The sequence below is a fragment of the Anabrus simplex genome, chromosome 5 (genome assembly GCF_040414725.1).
Source record: "Anabrus simplex isolate iqAnaSimp1 chromosome 5, ASM4041472v1, whole genome shotgun sequence".
Taxonomy (NCBI): Eukaryota; Metazoa; Arthropoda; class Insecta; order Orthoptera; family Tettigoniidae; genus Anabrus; species Anabrus simplex.
Genome location: NC_090269.1, coordinates 12,468,145 through 12,490,723, shown reverse-complemented (window position 1 = coordinate 12,490,723; position 22,579 = coordinate 12,468,145). Strand labels below are relative to the sequence as shown.

The 22,579-nt window shown below is 41.3% G+C and overlaps 1 protein-coding gene across 1 annotated transcript in view; it reads right to left on the bottom strand.

Moving 5' to 3' along the window:
* Positions 1–22,579, bottom strand: part of LOC136873670 (ubiquitin-conjugating enzyme E2 R2) — a 217,034-nt gene that overhangs the window by 22,324 nt on the left and 172,131 nt on the right. Inside the window, exons 3-4 of the mRNA XM_067146771.2 lie at positions 9,600–9,697; positions 8,825–8,959 (exon numbers count right to left, since the gene is read on the bottom strand). Coding sequence (XP_067002872.1) covers positions 8,825–8,959; positions 9,600–9,697 — 233 coding nt within the window. The remainder of the gene's footprint in view (positions 1–8,824; positions 8,960–9,599; positions 9,698–22,579) is intronic.

Below are 22,579 nucleotides of genomic sequence, written 5' to 3'. Positions count from 1 at the left end.
GGGTGATTTCCGACAAAAGAGTAGCGTTACAAAAATGTTGCAAAGTTTGGGCTGGGAAGAACTGAAAGAAGACGAGCTGCTACACTAAGTGGTATGTATATCACAAATATTATAATAATGTTCAATACGGAACCAAAATGAGAATAGTTACTTGTAACTAAGAGGTATGTTCTGAGCTGTCAGCGGAGAGATGGCATGGAATGACATTAGTAGACGAATAAGTTTGAGTGGCATCTTTAAAAGTAGGAAAGATCACAATATGAAGACAAAGTTGGAGTTCAAGAGGACAAATTGGGGCAAATATTCATATATAGGTAGGGGAGTTAGGGATTGGAATAACTTACCACGGGAGATGTTCAATAAATTTCCAATTTCTTTGAAATCATTTAAGAAAAGGCTAGGAAAACAACAGATAGGGAATCTGCCACCTGGGCGACTGCCCTAAATGCAGAACAGTATTGATTGATTGATTGATTGATAATTCACTGTCTCATATTAGATTTAGAAATGTAATGGCACCTATACACTGCAGACTTATCTGCAAGAGCTGCCCTAGGTAGAACTTTCTAGCAGAAGTCTAGGTGTGTATGCAGTACCTTCTTAACTCTTAGAGGGAGGAATTTAATATATTAACACATTCATTCCCGCAGACACCTTAAGGCGTTTAAAAGCTGCCTATGTGCAGGACCATATCCGAGTTAAGGCATTCAAGGTCGCACGAATTTAGTGCTAAATTCATACGAACTCATAGTTCCTGTTGAAAACCATAGATGGCATATAAATCAACAGTCCCTCTCCCTGACTACCAGAGCAGAGGGTACATTCCAATGCTTTCTTTCTTTCTTTACTTCTTTGAGTAAACACAGACCTAAGCCAGTTGTAATATTCTTGTGAGGGTGTGTAGTGAAGTGAGTTATTGTGTCGCGTTAAGATGGATAGTTACAAAGGCACTATTCGAAGTAGGGAAATTGAAGACATACTACTGAATGATGATTCTAGTGAAGAACTCGTCCCCCGATTTCAGTGATAGCTATAGTAATTCCGATGATGATATACCAGACTCTGGTCAAAGTGAAATTCAGCGCATTCAAATAAACGATATGCATCCATCTTATTGCCCTCCAGCAGTCAATTTCACTGGCCGATTAGGATTAAAAGTTGACATCGAAAATAGCAACGAAATTATGCCTCGTCAATTTATTTGAAAATTACTATTTCCTTGAATATATATGCCATCAGACAAACCTTTACACGGAACAAGTTATTAGTGCAGCACCGCACCCATTCACTAAATACTCTATTTTTCAGACGTGGAAACCAGTTAATGTAAATAATACGAAAACTTTTTAGGACTAATATTTGTAGCAGGAATAATTCATAAACCAGACGTGAAAATGTACTGGACAGAGGATACTATTTTCGGGCAGCCGATTTTTTTGAAAACATATAGTCGTTCTTGCACTTTAGCGACAGGAGTCATTATGAGGAGAATCCTGATAGGCTATATAAAATTAGGCCGATTCTCGAAAGACTCAACAACCAGTTTTCAGTTGTGTACCCTCCAGATCAGCCAATTGCCCTCGATAAAGGAACGTTAGCTTGGAGGTCCCGCTTGCGTTTCCGAGTTTACAATCCAGGAATTTCGGTAAGGATGGTGTGTGAACCCCCTGCAGGGTACATTTGTAAGTTGAAGATCTGCTGCAAGTGGCATGAACATCTGAGACACTATATTTGACTTCTCAGATCCCTACCTTGGCCGGGAGAATATGGCTATATGTGGGACAATAAGGCAGAATGGGGGACTCTCTAAGGAATTCAGTGAAAGGCAGAAGAAGTTGAAAACAGGGGAAATGACTTTCAAGAGGGACAATTGAGCAGTGGCGGCCGGTCAGTACGTGCTACCGGGCTCCAGCACGTAGCTTGGAACTGTAAGGAATATTATTTATGTACAGTAAAATTATCCTGGTGCCTTTTCGTTGTTTTGAGTACGATATGAATTTGTGTTTTGTGAAAATCAGGACGAGATCTGTCGAACACCTAGCGCCGTTCTCCCGGGGAACGAGGCTCGTGCTCATGTGAAGTGAGCCCTTGCCTGTAGCCTGGAGGAAGCAATACGCAGGCGCAGCCAAGCTTGCAACACTCCCCCTAGCCGGCGGAGTATACCATAAACCGGGATCAACTTTCACTGATCCCGTCTATAGTTACTTCCTCTCCCGCAAGGGGGTAGAATTACTCGATGTCTCCCGCTACCCGGAGCGCAGCGAGGGATCCAGTCGGCCGTGCTTATATTGAACGTGGTAAGCGAATCTGCCACTAGAGAGTAGCATCGTCTGGGTTCGAAAGTAAAGCGTAAGTGGAGGCAATCTATCTCACACATGCTTATTAAAATATCCATCTTCCTTTTGTGTCAAAAATAAGGAATTCGTAGGTGAGTCAAAGAATCTTTGACTGACCCTAAATGTTATCCCGCATTACAATGTAATTTACTCTGGTGAAATGAAATAGCGTATGGCTTTTAGTGCCGGAAGTATCCGAGGATATGTTCGACTCGCCAGATGCAGATCTTTTGATTTGACTCCCGTAGGCGACCTGCGAGTCGTGATGAGGATGAAATGATGATGACGACAACACGTACACCCAATGATGGTTAAAATTCCAGACCCTGCCGGGAATCGAACCCGGGATCCCTGTGACCAAAAAGGCCAGCGCGCTAACCATTTAGCCATGGAGCCGGACATTTACTCTGGTAACCTAATAGGGGAGGTCTCAATGAATCAGTTGGCAGCTCTTTCAGTTGCTTTGTGCAGTTTTTAATCTCGCGGTTATATTACTGGTGCGTGTTTTTCCTGTCATTGTGTTAGTGCTAAAGTTTATACGAAGATTTATCAAATTATTTATCCGCTGCAGTGTATGTAAAGTGAAATTAAATTAGTGTTCTTAGTGGGGATCTATATTCCCACGATTCTATTTGCACTGATGTAAGTTGCGCCATTAGGTTAGTAAAAAAATATTTCTTCAATGAATTATTTATCTCGTAGACAGTTGTCGAAGAATTCATCTGCTTCCAAATTAATGTTGTTTTTGTTTGTTCTGAGTAATAAATTGCGAGAAAAGTTGTATTATTATTATTATTATTATTATTATTATTATTATTATTATTATTATTATTTCTATTATGATTATTATTAGTAGTAGTATTATTACCAAGTTTGAAGTATGCGTTGTTCATCATGGCAATATGCAGATTTAAAACAGCGTATTTAGCTTGTTTTTTGTAGCACGTAGGACGATTTTTTCACGAGCCGCCACTGCAATTGAGTACTGCTATGTCTTTGGAAGGACAAAAAAGTAATTACCATGTTTTTGTTTTGCTTTAAGTTGTAGGTAGGTCTTATGGCACCATGGTTTCAACAGTACATTCTGAAGAAAATGCTGAAGTTTCGAACAGGTTTGGGAAAATAAAAATGAAACCTGTAAGCATTATTGATTGTAATCAGTGTATGCACAGTGTAAAAAAACAGTAAAGTGGCAAAAAAAAAAAATATACATTTTGCAGTGTACATTTCTTAATGCATTCAGGCTTTTCCAAAAGTCCAACCCAAACTCAAAAGTAACTTTCCTGATGTTCAAGCAGACAATATGTAGAAACTTTTTACAAGACAATGAACATGAAGAACCATCAGAAGCCGTGAATATTTCTGTATCGCCGGTCCCATCTCAGTCTTCAGTAGGCTTATCAGCATCTATGTGTAGTCCACCGGTGCAGCCCCCCAAGAGAATTCCAGCTAATGAGCCACCATTTCGACTTGATGGGAAAATGAATGAGCATGTACTTCTCAAATTCCCAGGCATGAAATCAAACAATTTTCCAACTAGACGGTACACAGTGTGAGCGAATAGCAACGTTCGGTGTGAAATCAGGTGATTCTGTGGAAAATGTGGTGTGCTTCTCCATCCAGGAAAATGTCAAACCCGGTGCCATAAGTACTACCTCAAGGTATGTTGAAATTTTCAATGTTGTATCTACAATTGTTTTCGTACAGTAATATTTAATGTAAAATAGTGTATTATAGAGATGAGGGGATTTTAAAAAGCTGGGCTAGAGGATTGAATCACCCGCTGAGGAGCTGATGGTGAATGTGTTAAATTCCGTAACAGGTTGCCCACGAGCAGAATTAAATATATTAAATGGTCAGAAATTCAGCCAGCATCACTGGCGGATGTAGAGGGGGGCGGGGGAAAAAAATGGCTTTTTTCAATTTACACAGCTATTTTGCAACATGGTTTGTAAGAAGATAGTCAGTGAGCAATAGATTGCTTCAATTTTGGACTCTACGGATGTAGATGAAAATGATTTTTCATTTGAAGAGTCAAAAGACAGAAATCCAAGTAGTCTTTTTAGTGCAAGATGGACTCAAATGCCCCAGAGAATGAAACAGCTGACGAAAGAATTGACATAAGTAACTTGGACCCAGGACCTTCAAGTACCATTTCGATATATAATATTAATCAAGGACCAATTTTACATTCATATTGTGACATGACGACCGAGCCTACGGAGTACTTTTTACTATTTTTTTAATACCGAAATTTTGACATAATTCATCAGGAAACGGTAATTCAGGGAAATAAAATGGAAACAACAGGCAACATCTCCAACTAGAACACGTATCTGATATAAGGTTTTTTGATTGTTTAATAACTTATTTGTGCAATGACTTTTATGACTGTTCTGTGCTAACATGCTGCAGCGAAAAAATCAATAATGTCCTACAGACATCTGCGTTGGAGTACATCCAATATTCATGGTAATTAATATTACATACATATGCATGTTTATAGCTAATGTTTGATCTGGTAGAGTTTTAATTTGCCATATTTTAGGTCCGCATACAGACATAAAACACTTCCGTCCATGTGTAGAGACTCGCACTCAAAGCTCCAGCTAGCTCACACAAGAGAGCAACAATGTGCAGGGTACATAGAACATTTTTACTGAGGATGTTTTTCACAAATTGTCCATGAGAAAGCTAAAAACCCAACAATATTTTTGATGGACCATCTTAATTTCAATCACGGTAAATTAAGGCATAGCACTTGTGACAGAGTTACTTTCCCCTTCTTTCCTCAGTTTTAAGCCAGTTGAAGTAGATATTAAAATTTAAAAAAAAACCCAACACAAACCTTCTCTATTAAACATTTTGGGGACAAACTTACCAAATCTGTGATATTTCAATAATCACAGCTGAACATAAAACTTTATTTCCATTAGCAATGCTTGTATCAAAATATTTGAAAGAATCCTACTTGATCAATCTTTGTATTTCCTTTTCATTTTTCCTCTCCCGCTTTTTTAAATGAAAAGGAACAGAATTCGATAAGTAATGCTATATTGATGGAGAAAAAATTGCAACACCTTAAATATGGATTTCAATGTAAGTTATTCAAGATTATACTTACTGGTAATGTATCTCAATTACAAAAACATTACTTAGCTCACAACACATCCTCAGGTTTTGAAGTACTGTATATTGTGTGCCAAAAATATTTATATCATATTTATGTTAGGCATCCTCCTTCATCATGGACCTACATCTGTACTCTGGTTACAGTCAGTCACTGAGATAATGAACATTACTCTCTACCTCTTGTACCTGATGATGTCATACAGCAAGCAAGACTTATAGGTCTGAGACAATGCACCAAATAGTGACCCATCATGACACCAATATCTTCAATGGGACAATGAATGCAAAGCCAGGCTCAGGTTAGTTCCTATGGTTGTCACAAGCTCAGAACTTGCACGGGAAAATAGCGTAAATGCAAGAGGTTCATGTTAAAAGATTCACTGATGTTAAAAAGAACCCTTTACAGAACAAAATTTCAGCATTAAAAAAAACATCTGCTGTTAAAGGAATGTTACAGGTATAGCAGAATCATCATCATCCATCTATGGACAAGTGTATGGCTCTGATATTTGCTCAGGCTACTCCAGAATTAGAAGCAGGTAATCTCTAGGGGCAAAGGTGGCTGGCTAGGCATTGAGCTAACCACTTACTATTTGATGTATGGACAGTGGAAGGCTTAATCTTTTGCTCCCCCAAGAACCCTTCATGGCCTGTACAAAGATACAATGGTCGTCTGATGAGAAGTCGTGTGCATTCGGGGTAAGGGGTGTGGAGGGTAAGCATGGCTGCTGCGCATGAGTCAATCTCAGGTCTCAAGGCCTGACAAGAAACATTGGTTCCGTACGAGGTGATTCTTGTGAACATTCCTTTTTTGCTAGTGGCTTTATGTCGCACCGACACAGATAGGTCTTATGGCGGCGATGGTATAGGAAAGGCCTAGGAGTTGGAAGGAAGCAGAAAGGTACAGCCCCAGCATTTGCCTGGTGTGAAAATGGGAAACCATCTTCAGGGCTGCTGACAGTGGGTTCGAACCCACTATCTCCCGGATGCAAGCTCACAGCCGCGCGCCTCTTACCGCACAGCCAACTTGTCCGGTTCTTGTGAACTAAGGTGCAGCTGTGAAGTTTCTTGGTAGTGCAATTGCACTTTAGTTACACATTTACTGTAAGTACTGCACAATGAGCTCGCACTGTTTATCACGACTAATGTTTGTAGCTAGCTTTGTGTAGTACTGTTACTCATACCGTACCTACAAGCTTCTTCAAGCGACTTCTCGTGAGATGCAGATAGTAGGTTTTAATCATAATCATAATCATCATCATCATCAGAAGCAGCAGCAGAATATTGCAGATTAGAGTAGCACATGCAGCATGTGAGAAGGCATTATCTAGTTAGAACAGTATGCTGCCTTCCTCTTGTGAGGCAGGTAGCAGAACAGACTGAACCATGTTCTGGACATACCTGGTACTGGTTAAAATTAGTCGTAAGTTGTAACTTTTGGCAGCTCACACCACAATTTCAAGGGATTACACTTGTAAGTTGTGGGTAAACACATTCTAGGAAATGTCACATAAGTTGCACACTTAAAATGTATAAAGACAGATCCTTCTCATTACCACACAAAACAGCATGCTATCTGATCCCCTTCAAACCTCTTGCATCACAACTGGAGATGTGGAAGACAGTGTAGGTGCTAAATTGGTAGCCTAGTTGGAAGCATGCATGGCTGTAGTCCTGTTGGATGTAAACAGAGCATCAAATAGTAGTTTCAGTGGTCTATGCTCAAGCTTTAGATGTGGCTCTGGCCTGTGCTGTGGAGAAGCCATGTTGTCTTCACATTTGTTGATTTGGACATGTATGCGGACTATTCGAGTGTAAAGAACAGGGTAATACAGAAATTCTGGATTGATCACTGTTGATAACAGTGAAGAAGCCCAATGACTCATCTGTTATATGCAGCAATTCCCTAATACAGTCATCTCGCTGCTAAAAGACCTATGATGCAAACCCTCTTAAAATTAAGTGTACTAGAATAAGCAACTCCATGGCATGGCACCTATTTTTATATTACCAGCCTTATTGAAACACACATCCCTATTAAGAGTTCATGCACAGATAGTGCAACAGTAAGTGAAGTACTCTCTTGAAAAGGGAGTCAGAATACCTAACTGCACACACAAGTTGTGTTGAGCACTGGCTATACGGGGCAATACTTACCAACCAAAGAGAGTGAAACAAATAACAAAACGTAATAAGTCTGGCTCAGTCTAAACAATATTTTTTTTTTCATAAATACCTATTTACTTAATACATGAAAATGAGAGAAAAAATAGAAATTAAATAGAGGTAAATTTAAAGAAGTGTAGTGCTGCAGTCCTGAGAAACATTAGTGATAATGTGACAAAAATGGATGTAAGAATTAATAATTAAATATGAAGCCACTAAAAATACGGTACTAACACAAAAATATTAGACATATACAAAGCAAATTATGGGGAATTTCCACTACATGACGACGTATTGCATTCCTGTGTGTACAAAAATGACATGTTCGTTCCAACACTACAATTTCCACTCTCCTATAAAACTTTTTGAACAAAGACCCTAGATAAATATACACTTATATGTCCTATCTGATTTAGACATCACAGAAAGGGACTTTTCAGTCTCAAGTAGCAAGCAAATTATAATGAAATTCAATTAAATACAATCATGCTGGTTGTACTTCTTACTGAGAATCTAAGATGTTGAATCAACTTTTATTAATCAATAATGAAAAATAAGTTAATTAACATGATAGCATTGCTCAAGTATAACCATGGTACTTTCCGAGATCTAGAGATTCGTTGGGATGAGAGACACCAAATGATTTGAATCTACTGATAGTGCTAATACATTTTTCCCGCATGAGCAGCAACTCGTTCTATAGACTTGCTGAGCAGGAGAATCAAATGACTGTTCTCCTTTTGAAAGTCACAGCATTCCACCACTTCAGCTATAATTTTTCTGCTTTCACTGTTCATGGTTCAGGAGGAGTTTGGATCTCCTGAGGTACAAGTGATGTGGTTGAGAGTTGCTTCAGCGATAGTGATTATCCTAGTAATTTAAACACTTCAAATGAACTACAGAAAAAAAAACAACCATGGAAAGCATGGCAAGACTGAAAGCTTTGTAGCAAAACCAAGAGCTTTTGGGGTGTTCAAAGTGCACTTTACACTTCAATGTTCCTAGCTCTGCATACAATGCTGACCGAATATTACTGAGGGAGCTGAGAACTTAAGAAAACCTGCACAGATAGCAGGCAGATCTAAACTGATTGCATCATACTATGTTACAATTCTTTCTCCAATAGTCTATACAGTATACAGGAATTTAAAATTCATCCATAAATGTCACAGAAATTTAAAATATAATACCTTATTATGTTTTCATATTCTTTATCCTTTCCTTTTGAATCTCTCCAACGCCTGAACATCACTGACGCATCCACGTTGGCAGGACTGAAGGTGTTTGGCTCATTCAAGAGGGAGATCACAGACAGTAAAATTGTTCTGCAAGAGAATAATTATACACATTTCAACATGTTATAGCATTTACCCCACGGTTGCTATATGTAACAATACAGGAATATTCCATACAGCTAGAGTATATACCTTACAAAATTATTATATAACTTAGTCCATTTCATGTCCAAATTAAGTAAGAATTATTAATTAGCAGGACATCCTTCAATAGCAGTATGGATGAAAATACTGCACAGAGTGTTTTTAGACTAGTGCCAATTAACATATGAACACTATGAATAGATTATCTTATGAACTTCCCACTGTATGAATAAACATGAAATATGTTCTAACATGGAACAGGGAAGAGGGTATCTTTTTCCTTTATGAAAAGGAGAAAATGCTGCAAACTTAATAAGTACATACATTCTCATTACAAAATTCAATCAAGATAAATTTGAATGTGCTAGAAAATGTATAAGTATAGAATTCCTCATGCTGTAAAAAAAATCCTCAGACTTTGTCCCAGCATTTTTTTCAGGTCTTCTTCCTTCCCAGGGGCCAAGCAAATGCACTATTTCTTTGTGAGATACCCGCTCAATCATATTTCCCAGAAATAGTCTTTCGTAATAATACTGCTACATACTGTCTAGTTTATTCTACTATGAGCAGAATTTGAAGAGCATACCTGACATTTTGAGTAGGATTCCACATTTCACATGGCAGCTCTCCACTCTGGGGGTCATGAACTGGTGGGTGTAAGATGGAAATGCACAGATCACCATTCTAAAACAAAAGAACAAGCATCAATAACACAGTTCTTTAATGTAAGCTGAACATTCAAGCCACTGGCAAATATGAAATTCATACAATAAAGGTCAACAACTATACAAACAAGACTACAGGAAGAACCCTGTTAAAGTGTAAAACAAGGTTATAAAATCATTCCTTTTATAGTAGAGTTAACTTTCCATATTAGAAAAGTTCCAAGGTCAATGTCTGGCTAACACTTGAGTTGGGACAGTTGGTTAGAGTGAAAGTAGCCTAACAAGGATACCTGCCTAAGGTTTATTATGATACAAACTTGCTTCATGTCACTATCAGTAGAATAAGGCTTATAGTACTTTCAGCAGAAGCATTAAGCTGGAGATAGATATAATAAGCCTGGTGCAAGTCTTTCAAACTGACGCCCAAAGGTAATCTGCGCGTCTGTGAGGATGGTACACTACCTGAATGAAATCTAATGTTGAAGACGGCACAAATACCCAGCCACTGCAAGTTCAAATCCCCAACCCGATCGGGATTCGGACCCAGGACCCCTTGGACCAAAGGTCAGCATGCTAACCAGTTAGCCACCGAGCCAGGCAAAGATAGAAGCAAGCATATGTTGACTATCCATGTGCTATATCCAAAATACACATAGGTCTCTTCCCTCAAATTACTAATAAATACACAATTGTATAATACAGGATTAGACATAAAATGCTGCTGACTTGCATATCCAGTAATTTCTTAAACAATAGCAAAGATGTGGAACCACAGTAGAATGCTAATTTGGAAACACGAATCTTGATATTGTTGCAAAACCAACTGAATATTGTTCAGCACAAAGGCTAGCAATGAAATTTGAAAGTCGCCTTTCTCAACTTCGATTTTCTATTTTTCACATGCTGTTGTTAACAATAAAAAAAATAAAAAAGTGGAACAGTGTATTACAGAAGGAATGGGTTGAATTGACAATATCCGATCTTGGCCGCTTAATTATTCCAACTATTTCTAGCACTGCACTTCAAGGATATGTTGATTTACAGAAAAGGTCAAGCCTTAGAAAATTCTTAAAATCAAGGCCGAACCGGAATCAAACTCTGGGCAAAAGAACAGTCATTTAAGGTGCTAAATTTTGAATAACGAAATGGTGAGACTAATAATCTTTTGATTGTCCTTCGACTGTAAATAGAATAAATGGAATAGACTTTCCAAATGAGGAACATGCAGTATAAATAAATCATCATAAACTGACCAGGCCATGGATTAGAGTTTCGCCAGAAGCAAAGATCAGCTGGTCAAACAAATCAAAACTTTAGGATTTTGGCAGGATGCCATGGAAACTTCATAGATGTCTGCAGTAGACCCTGCTCTCACCTTTGCAAGTATAAAAATCGATATTGCCTCTATTAAGTAGCCTCCGTGACTCAGACGGCAATGCGTCGGCCTCTCACCGCTGGGTGCCGAGGTTCAAATCCCGGTCACTCCATGCGAGATTTGTGCTGGACAAAGCGGAGGCGAGTACTTCGGTTTTCCCTGTCATCTTTCATTCTAGCAACATTCCCCAATATAATTTCATTTCATCTGCCAGTCATTAATCATTGCCCCAGAGGAGTGTGACAGGCCTCGGCAACCGGCACAATTCCTATCCTCGCCTGACCCGGTCACTGATTGAAAAACAGGTCGTAGGTTTTCATTTTCATTGCCTCTATTAACGTAGCCTGATAAGTACCCAACTTCGTCATTATACGATTCAAAGAAATCAAACCTTAAAACAAAAACATTTCACGTCAAACAACAAAAACAGAGATTCTGATGTTTTATTTGCTTTACGTCGCACCGACACAGATATGTCTTATGGCGACGATGGGATATGAAATGCCTAGGAAGTGGAAGGAAGTGGCCGTGGCCTTAATTAAGGTACAGCCCCGACATTTGGCTAGTGTGAAAATGGGAAACCACGGAAAACCATCTTCAGGCCTGCCGACAGCGGGGCTCGAACCCACTATCTCCCAATTACTGGATACTGGCCGCACACTTACGCGACTGCGGCTATCGAGCTTGGTTTTAGGAGAATGAAGGGATTGGGAGTTGGTAAAAGTAATGAAAATGAAAGGCTGGAGGGTTCAGGACTGCCACATCAATCGGGAGCTCTGGACGTTGATGTTACTTCGAAGTATCTTTTGGACGATGAGGTTTATTCAAAGTCCCTTTATGATTAAGTGTACACAACTAGAATATATTATTACACCGGTAATCTACATAGAAAAGCGAACGAAGAGTCTACCAATTATGTAAAACAAAATCACGGGGAAGGAAAAGGAAAGAATGGTAAATACAAACAATCAACAGCATATGAACTTAGGCCAAAAATGGGTCAGTACACGAAGGAACAGGTAGGAGATATAATGGTTTTATGGAATAATACTATTAGTATAGCATTTGGGTTGTGCATCTTCTGACCGGACAAAAAATTACTTGATTCAAGAACTGGAAAAAATCCAAAGAAAAGCAGCTCGATTTGTTCTGGGTGATTTCCGACAACAGAGTAGTGTTACAAAAATGTTGCAAAGTTTGGGCTGGGAAGAACTGAGAGAAAGAAGACGAGCTGCTCGACTAAGTGGTATCACAGTCTAATATATAGACTGTGGTGGTATGTTGCGAGCTGTCAGCAGAGAGATGGCGTGGAAAGACATTAGTAGACGAATAAGTTTGAGTGGCGTCTTTAAAAGTAGGAAATATCACAATATGAAGATGAAGTTGGAATTCAAGAGGACAAATTGAGGGCAAATATTCATTTATAGGAAGGGGAGTTAGGGATTGGAATAAATTTCCAATTTCTTTGAAATCATTTAAGAAAAGGCTAGGAAAACAACAGATAAGGAATCTGCCACATGGGCGACTGCCCTAAATGCAGATCAGTATTGGTTGATTGATAAGCAACTGCTGCACTGGAGACACTGATAAGTTTCAATCTGTTGGAAACTCTAACCTATTTTTAATTTCGTCTAGTCATTCTTTCTTAATCTACTTACCCTCCAGGGTTGGTTTTTTCCCCTCGGACTCAGCGAGGATCCCACCTCTACCGCCTCAAGGGCGATGTCCTGGAGCTTCAGACTCTGGGTCGGGGGATACAACTGGGGAGGATGACCAGACGGCCTCACCTGCATTTGATTTTTTAACAGTGTTTAATAGTTCTTTAACTTTCGGGTTTGTGGAAAGATTCGTAACTAATTACACCTAAATACCACAATATATTTTAACCTAATTTACAATTTTCAATTTTATTATACAGAGATTGAAGTGGTGACATAAAATGCCTATTTAATAAATAATATTGCTTAGAAATATGCAGTACTTTAATATTTAATTTCAAGAACGAAAGTATCGAGTATCGAGGCAAAACACATACATTGGTATTGAGTATCGACAAAAACTGGTATCAACTCGTCTCTACTTACATTGTGTAAGAATGTATATCTACCCATTAGCCCTACTTTTCTCCTGTGATAGGGGCGGTAAAATAACATCCACTGTACCCTGCCTGTCGTAAGAGGCGTCTAAAAGAGGCTCTTAACCTGGGAGCGTGGGCTGGCCACCGCGGAGCTCCCAGCCGAGTCCTGGCATTGCTCCCACTTACTTATGCCAGACTCCTCACTTTCATCTATCCTATCCGACCTCTCTTGGTCAACTCTTGTTCTCTTCCGACTCGGACAGTATTAAGTTTACGATACCTAGGGAGTCTTTCATTTACACGCCCTTCGTGGTCTTTGCTCGAAATCTTCATTTTTCGAAGTGTCGGACCCCTTCCCTCTTTTTCCTTTTGGTTAGTGTTATTAAAGGATAGTTGCCCAATTGTACCTCCTCTTAAAACAATAATCGCCACCATAACCACTTCGTCCCGTTTCCCAATGTGGTGAGATGAAGTGGGCATGTTTTACGGCCGGATCGCCTTCGTGACGCCAGCCTCAGTTGAGGAGCTAATTAAGATGAAATGAATTATGATGAATGAAGCTGGGTAAGCAAGGGAACGGAATGTGTAAGAAGAAGGAATTAATATAAAACACGTAATGAATTAGTTTCGGAACCTATTGCTATATATTTGTATGTTTTCTTCGTTACTTTCGCTTTTACTCTGCACAAACTACAAATATAATACATGTTGTTTCGCATGTGTGGTTTTCTGAGGTTCAATAAAGTTACCCCCCCCCCCACCTCTCAGTAACTAGTGAACACGATATTCCAACTGTGATACGAGCGCTCCAGCCATGCTTAATTTACAACACCGCTGACGAGTACAGTATATTGATTGTGTGTGTATACGCGTTTTTCACGCAATCGTACTGTTTGAAAGTACAAAATGATGACACTACTTGCAAGGTGACATTTGACCTACTTCTCCGTGAAATTAGGTCACATTCACAAATTCAATAGGAGCTTTGGGCTTTGTTGAGTTTCGAATACGGATGAGACTAAGTTGCATTTACGGCATGTGATGCAATTCTTCGATAAATTGGTTAAAAAATCTGCATAGACGTGTAAAAATTATTTGTAAAGTGGTGAACAGAAGGAGTGCTGTTTGTGAATCATCGCTCCGGCAAAAGCTGTCAGATAAGTAGATAAGTTTAACAATAGTAACTGGTGTAGGTGTTCGAAGAGTAACGGGAACGTTCATGACTCAGCCTACTCCACAAGCTTACACTGCAGGGAATACTGTACAGACAACAAAGAGCAGTAAACGTCACCGTGAATAGCACCATCCTCATAATGAAACGAAATCCAATATAATGAACCACGGCGTCGCATGCTATCCAACATCTATTTGTCGAACTGTCTGAAGCTGGGTTGCCTCCCGAAGAGTGATATCAGACATTTCTTATTAACGCCAAATAGAAAGTGAATCTACTTTCTCCACTGATGTGTGAACATCTCTCGTGTTAACTTACGAACACAAATATTTCGAAGTGTCGGGGTAGCAGATGTTCCTAAAACGCTTGCCCCTTGTGTACCCGCTAGTAGGCCAATCAGCGAAAGTCAGTGCACCGGAACATGGCCGTTGCAACAATGTGAAAACGGTGATTTGCTAAATGAGTAGTTCGGAGGAAAAGAGCTGCACAGTCATCGCCAGCGCACATATCTGTTAAAGGCTGTTGTTAAACTACAAGATTATAAACCTATATTACCATTAATTGAAGGAAACATATTAAAAAGCCCCATCTCTCTAACGGCCAGAAAGCTATGAAATGCGGGAAAATATTAGCAACGACAAAAGAAATATACTGGAATGTTCCTTACGATGAGTACGCCACCAGAGATCTAACATGCCAACAACCTATCGATGAAGCCAAGATTTTAAAAAAAGACATCGGCCGAGATCGAACCCGTGAACTTAGGATCATGAGTAGGAACATTAATCCACCAATGCAGCTACCTAGTGAATAAGCCCGTGTCTTGATAGACAGACAGACAGACAGATCAAACTTTCAGTATAATACAATGATCCACTCTGTGCAAAACCTGAATTTCCTGGCGAAATTTTGCGATAAAAAAGCAATAAATTCCATTCAGAACAAAAGTCGCAAAGCAGTACACGATCTGGTATGAAGAATGAAAAAATAGGCAATAATGCATTAAGAATGGGAAGTGACATTTATGTAAACCGTGATAGCCGAGTGACATCGCCACTGACTTCTCACCAAGGGTTGAAATTCCGGCCAATGAGAGTGTGTTCCGTAGTAAGCATAACGGCATGATCTCTCCTCTATGCTACTTCAAGTATACCTTCATATCATTTTTCTACGCTTTTCTTCTTTCCTAATTACACGTTTGGGCTACGGAAGCGTCAAGAGGCAAATAATCAAAACTGCACGATTTTCCCTCCTTTTTTCGTTCAGGTATTTTTTATAAACTCCGATATTCGTGATTTTTTCTTCTTTTTGAGCTAGAACATGTTTAGACATAAGCTCCGAGTAAATGTATACTACAGAATAGATTATATTGTGGTGTTTATGGCAAGAGTTTAACTGGAACTCCACCGAGAGGGGAAAACGCGCTACACCAGGCAAAATATAAATGTATTAGCATGAAGTGTAATATAAGTACAGGGTAATGCATATAAAACTAATTTTAATTTTATGTTTAATCTGATAAGGATACAAGTAACGTGCTATTGTTCTTACATGTACAGAATATCTGGGAGATGAAAAAATGAAATGTCGTATGGCTTTTAGTGCCGGGATATCCCAGAACGGGTTCGGCTCGCCAGGTGCAGGTCTTTCTATTTGACTCCCGTAGGCGACCTGCGCGTCATGATGAGGATGAAATGATGAAGACAACACATACACCCAGCCCCCGTGCCGTTGGAATTAACCAATTAAGGTTAAAATCCCCGACCCGGCCGGGAATCGAACCCGGGACCCTCTGAACCAAAGGCCAGTATGCTGACCGTTCAGCCAACGAGTCGGACATCTGGGAGATAACTTTGCCGTTAAAGGTTGAGCTCCGTGTGCCTCTAGGCACAGCTGAACACGTCATTATATGTTTCTAGCAGTTCGCTGGAGCGTTGCGTTGACAATACCGTTGACTTCGCGTGTAATATTCTCCTTCAGATAGTCCAAAGTCCGAGGGCGTTTATGTAGGCCCTTCCCTTTAGATAAACCCACAGGAAAAAGTCTAGTGAGGTCAAGTCCGGTGATCTTGGCGGCCACAAGTTCCTGGAGAGTATACGGTCGTCGAAGTAACTTTGCATCAATACCACAGACTTACGTGATGTACAGCAAGTGGCACCGTCCTGTTGAAAGTGCCCTTGACGCAGTTCACTGTCATCCAATTGCTCAACAAATTCACTGAAAATGCGTCAGTACTCTTCGGTGTTCACTGTATCGTGGAAAACAATTGGACCCACGATTCTCTCCGCTAATAGTGCGCACAAAATTCCGACTTTCAATTAGCAAATAGGTGTTTCTTGAATGCCATGGTGAATTTATGCTGACCAAATGCGTGTGTTCTGTGATTTTGCGTAATCGCATATGTGAAACAATGCCTCGTCTATGAATCATGTAATGGACAGTATACCTGGACTTTGAACAATGGTAACCTAGAACCAACGACAATATTCCACCCTTTTTTAGTCTATCTGGATCAATCATCTCATGAACAGACGTTACCCTATACGGCTTTAAGCCGGTCTTCTTCGCAGCTTTCCGACACATCGCATATGAGTACCTGGTCCCCTGTCAACGACGCCTTTAAAACACTTCCGGGGTGACCGCTGTAGTCGCTCCTGAGCATCCACAACAACGTCGGAAGTCGAGACGAACGATGCTTACCGGTTTCTCTTACAGGATGTCCAGTTATTTCCAACGTATATACCAACAACGCCAGTAGTGTGTTCCTGCCTGGATGACTGCGCACACCAAATTCCCCCCGGCATGCCCTTTGTGTGGCTATGGCTGATTTCGTTATTCAGTAGTTTTTAAAAAGTACCCGTTGCTGTAACATCTTGACTGACAATGGTCCCCTAGGTCCCTTCTTTTTGCCCTGTTTATTGATTATCTTATAGATACATTTTCCCACCATTCATGTGAAATCCTTCTCTTTGCGGATGATTATAAAATCTTTACGCAGATAGAGTCTCCCACAGATACAATCCACTTGCAAAAAACAGTTTTGCTGTCACGTTGGTGTACTACATGGCGTCTTAAACCTCATCCTTCCAAGTGTTCCATCATTTTGTTGACACTTCGTAAATCCCCCGTACTACACGAATATCACCTGCTGAACAAACGGATTACAATTGTTGTTAATCAAGAAGACTTGCGAGTGCATTTTGACAGTAAATTGTTGTCTCGTACATAAATAGGGTCACCTCACGTGCTATGTCACTCCTTGGTTTACTCTACAGGTATTCTGACATCACAGATGTAAATACCCTCAGAACATTCTACAGTTCCTGTTACCGATTGTTGAATACGCCTCTCCAGTCCGGTCCATTTCTGCTTCTGCAAATCTCGGCTACTTTGGCTGTGGACAATCTTTCAATCGTCAGAGTCAGAGTCAGAGTCCCTGCCTGTCGCAACTTGAGCACTAACCACGTGCTTGAATAAAACTCAAAACACTTTCAAGCTACGAGGAAAGCAGCCCACCTAAAGCTGCTATAAAACGCAGCTAATGGTTTATTTAGGTCACCAGAATTAGTTTCTTTATTTCCCCTCCACGTCCCATCCCGCTGTACCAGAATGAAGACCCTGTTCCATATTCCTTACTCCCGGCTTTCTCTTACCCAAAGGTCCTTTCCTGTACATATTCCAGCAATGTTTAAAACCTCATCTACCAACAAGAAGCTAGATATCTTCCTATCGCATCCTTCCTTCTGTCATGATATTTCTCATAAAACTTTTTTTTTTCTTGTTCTTTCCCGTCTTTTCTCTTGTATTTAAGTGTATTTTCCTTTGTTTATGTTGTTCTTTATGTAAATATAGGATTGTGTAGTTTTTATTGGGTATATTTGTGTCATTTGTAATTGATCCAAAATAAATTTAAAAAATGACAAAGCAATAGTGGCGAATCTGGACAGAGGGTGAGTTTCCGTCTCAGTGGCGAAAGGACGTAGTCATTCCTGTCCTTAAGCCTGACAAAAACCCTAACTATGAGGAAGTTTCAGATCTATTTGTCTTACTGTTTGTAAGTTATTTGAGAGGATAGTAAATCGCCGACTTGTGTGGTGTCTGGAGAAACAAGGACTATTATCCGAGTACCAATGCAGTTTTCGATGATATGGTATCCTTTCAGTCCTGCATCAATGGAGATTCAGAGGTAACTTGCCGGTATTTACTGCGAACTTTTTGTCCCTCCGTCTATTCCGTGTCCGAGTAAGGAAAGGATATTCGCAATACCACGTTCAAGAAAATAGAGTCTCACAGGGATCGGTTCTTAGTGTCACTCTGTTCGCGATTCCCATAAACGGTTGAACACACGAAGGAGATATAGCAGACTATCCTCACTAAGGTGTTTTGACATCTGGTTATGGACATTGTCTGGTCAAGGAGACGTGTCCCTGTAAAGCGTTAAGGCGCTGCGGAGTTCCCACTCCGTAAAGGGCACGTCATACTCCTTTGAAGCTTGAGTGGCAAAACTAAGGTGATGACATTCTGCCTCCCCCTTCAGAGCGAGGAAGTCACGATGGTAATTTCCGGAGTCAGACACATCCGCGAAATGACTGGCTAGATGGTTAGCAATCAAGAGCGGTTCAGTGACGATACTGCCTGCAATGGAAATTCCCGGTACAGATGATCCTTGGATGCCCGAATTACGTCGAAGTTTAGTCCACACTTAAGATGACGGGAGTATGTAACGTCAAAGACGACATGCATCTCTCCCACGAAGCTTTCTTACTCTGTCGAATAAGAACTCGCGCCTTAGCACGGAGTTTCTTAAATGTTACCAAATTGGCCATAGTAGGCTGCCTACGATAGCGTTTGTGAGCGCGACGGCGTTCTTTGATAGCTGCTGCAATTTCTTCGTTCCACCAAGGAATGAGTTTTCGGCGAGGAGTCCCTGAAAACGGTGGAATGGACTCCTCAGCAGCAGCAAGAATAACTTGTGTTATGTAACTGATATCGCCGTCTACGCTCCCCCTGGTCACGTCGTTAAAGACAGCTAGTGAAGTAAACTTTGGCCAATCAGCATGTTTAAGAATCCATCGAGGAGGAGCCTCGACAGATTTCTGATTCAACAAAGTAAGAACAATGGGAAAATGGTCACTGTCACAGAGATCATCGTGTGTACTCCATCGAAACAGGGGAACCAGCGTTCGGCTGCATCGACTGATGTCTATGCGAGAGTATGTGCCGCAACGTACACTGAAATGAGTTGGTTCACCTGTATTCAAAATACATAAATCCACCTCTCTTACTCATGTTTCCAACTCCCTTCCCCTGGGGCAAGGCGTTTCAGAACCCCATATAGGGTGATGGGCGTTAAAATCACCTAATGGGAGGAATGGAGGTGGAAGCTGATCTATAAGATCAGTTACATCATTTATATTAAGAGGCTGGCCTGGTGGAAAATAAACATTACACACTGATGCTATGACAGACAGCGGAACGCGAACTGCCAGCGAGGTTCTTAGTGGAACCTCTTCGCTATAGGTCTCACAACGGACAAAAATGCTAACGCCACCGGAAGACCGGTTAACATAATGTCGTGCTGTCGACATTTCAATCAATTAGTATGAAATTTCTCAAGACCGTATGATGACCTGGTCTGAGATTAGTTTCCTGAATGCAGATTACACTCGTCGAATACTTACTAATTAGCTGGCGCAGCTCAGCAAGATGCTTATCATAACTGTTACAATTCCACTATAACAGTGACATAGTGTGGACTAAGAGAGGATGAATGTTAGGTTATACTTAAAACCTAAGCACTAACATCAACAACCACATCCGTAGATGTAGAGGAATGCTCGACGCCCATCCCATCGTCAACGGACGAAAGGACCGCCGCCAAGAACTTCGACTTATTTTGGGGGCGGGGGTTCGTCCTACGAGGGGAGCGCGCAAATTTAAGAGCAGGCGTACTTGCTGGAGCTGATTCATACCCCCTAGATGGAGGGCATGATTTCCCCTTCGCAGAAGTGCGAGAGCGCCTGGTAAGGGCGCTCCGCTTCTCCGCCTTCTTTTCTTTAGACGGGCCGGGAGATATTTTCCCAGCCCTGGTCGACGATGCCGCCTCCACTGGCTTGGGCACCGCTTTCGCCGATCTCTTGGTGGGGGGAGACTTGGCCTTCCCCATCTGCTGCGCCGGCTTAGGAGTCCTAGCCGGCACAGGCTTGTTGGTGGTCGAAGGTGGGGTGGTCCCCCCCTTCGAGCTGTTACTCTTTGCTGCTTTGCTCGTTACAGCCACCTTGGGCGCCGCGATCGCAATAGGTTTAGAAGATGTAAAAGACGAACCTGGAAGACTCTTTGCTATCGCGTAGTCTAGCGTCTTTTTTTTTTGCTATAGGTCTTATGTCGACGATGGGATAGGAAAGGCCTAGGAATGGGAAGAAAGCGGCCGTGGCCTTAATTAAGGTACAGCCCCAGCATTTGCCTGGTGTGGAAATAGGAAACCACAGAAAACCATCTTCAGGGCTGCTGACAGTGGAGTTCAAACCCACTATCTCCCGGATGCAAGCTCACAGCTGCGCGCCCCTAAACGCACGGCCAACTCGCTCGTCAGTCTAGCAACTTAGCGGGTGCATTCATAGAATTGAATTTAAGGCGCGCTTCCTGGTAGGAAAGACCATCCAGGGTCTTGATTTCCTGAACCTTCTTCTCGCCGTAATATACCGGACAGTTCTGATCTCGGGGTGAATTCAGACCAGGGCAGTTAGTGCACCTGTAAGGAGTTGTGCACTCTCCCGCGCCGTGAGCTCCTCTGCCACATGTACCACACAGAGACTGATTCGAGCAACGAGATATCATATGCCCGAACCTCTGACATTGATAGCAGCGCATGGGAGGCGAGATGTACGGCCTCACATCGGAGCGATAGGTTGTTACCTTGACTTGTTCTGGTAACACTGACAATTTGAAGGAGACAATGAACGCACCCGTGGCAACGTCTTCGCCGTTGACTTTGCACGTAATGCACCGGACATGTGTCACGCCACGGTGCTTCATGTCTTCCATCAACTCATCGTCAGTGTTCAAGATGACATCGCGGTGGAAGATACAGGAACTCCACGAACCAGATTCAAGGTGTTGTGCTCCTCCACTCTGACGGGAATATCTTCGAAGTGGTCGCATTTCAGCAACCGATCAGCTTGCGCGGCTGTGTGCGTCTTTAGCAACAAACTACCGTTGCGCATTTTTTTCCCCAGATCTTGCAGTTCGCCATGGACAGGTATGGGCCTACTAAACAAAAAAGACTTTACCAGCTTGAAATCACTCCCGTCAGTTCTGGTAGCAACCAGAAACCTAGGGAAGCTGGATCCCATTCCTTCACGCTGCGCTTGTTCTCAGGGAGTTCAACCCCTTTAAGAAATCACAAGTTAAGACTTCGGCAGGGGACCACCTTGGGCAGGTTAAAGACGTTTCGAAGCAATGCCCGAAATCATCCTCCGCGAATGCCAACCACTCCGTGAAGGCTGGAAAGAGGACCGACAGTTGCCTTCTTTATTGCTCTCAGCTTGTTGGGAGTTCGGATAGCTAGTCCCTTCGATCCCCAGGACGATGGTTCGACGAAGCTGAGAACAAATATCTGTAGAAGGTACGTTCAGTGTAGGTGGTAAAAGTGGCGCCTTTGTTTGCATCTTCATCCGAAAGTTAATTTCCTACAATCCCAACGTGGCTTGAGAGCCACATAAAAGTAATTCTGGTGCCAGCATCACACAACCTCGCTAGAAGGAAATGAATTCGTCGCAGCAGTGGGTATTGTAGGAAACAGATGTCAATAGACTGCAGAGAACTTAACGAGTCGGTACATACGAGAAAGTGGTCTCTTTCATCACCCAGTGCAAACTGCAGAGCTTCCAAGATGGCAAAAATTTCCGCTGTATACATGCTACACATATTGGGAAATTATGGGCTAAATTAAACATTTTCAAATAATTTCACGCATTGCAGTTTTTGTATACCGGTATGTGTTTTTCTCTCTCTCTCTCTCTCTCTCTCTCTCTTGTTCAGCTTTTAAACTTCTGCTTTCGTAAGTGTAACTGTTGTGAAACATATAATAAAGTTTCATTGCAGCCAATGGCCATATATAAATTGATTCTACTCTTTACTATATTCGTGGAAGGCATTTTCTCTTTTGCTACACTTATTGAAGTGGTATAGTTCACATATTTTTCCACATAATTTGCACACGCATTCGTCGCTTGGTTCGTGGTACGTCTCTTTTACACATAGCTTATGATGAAAT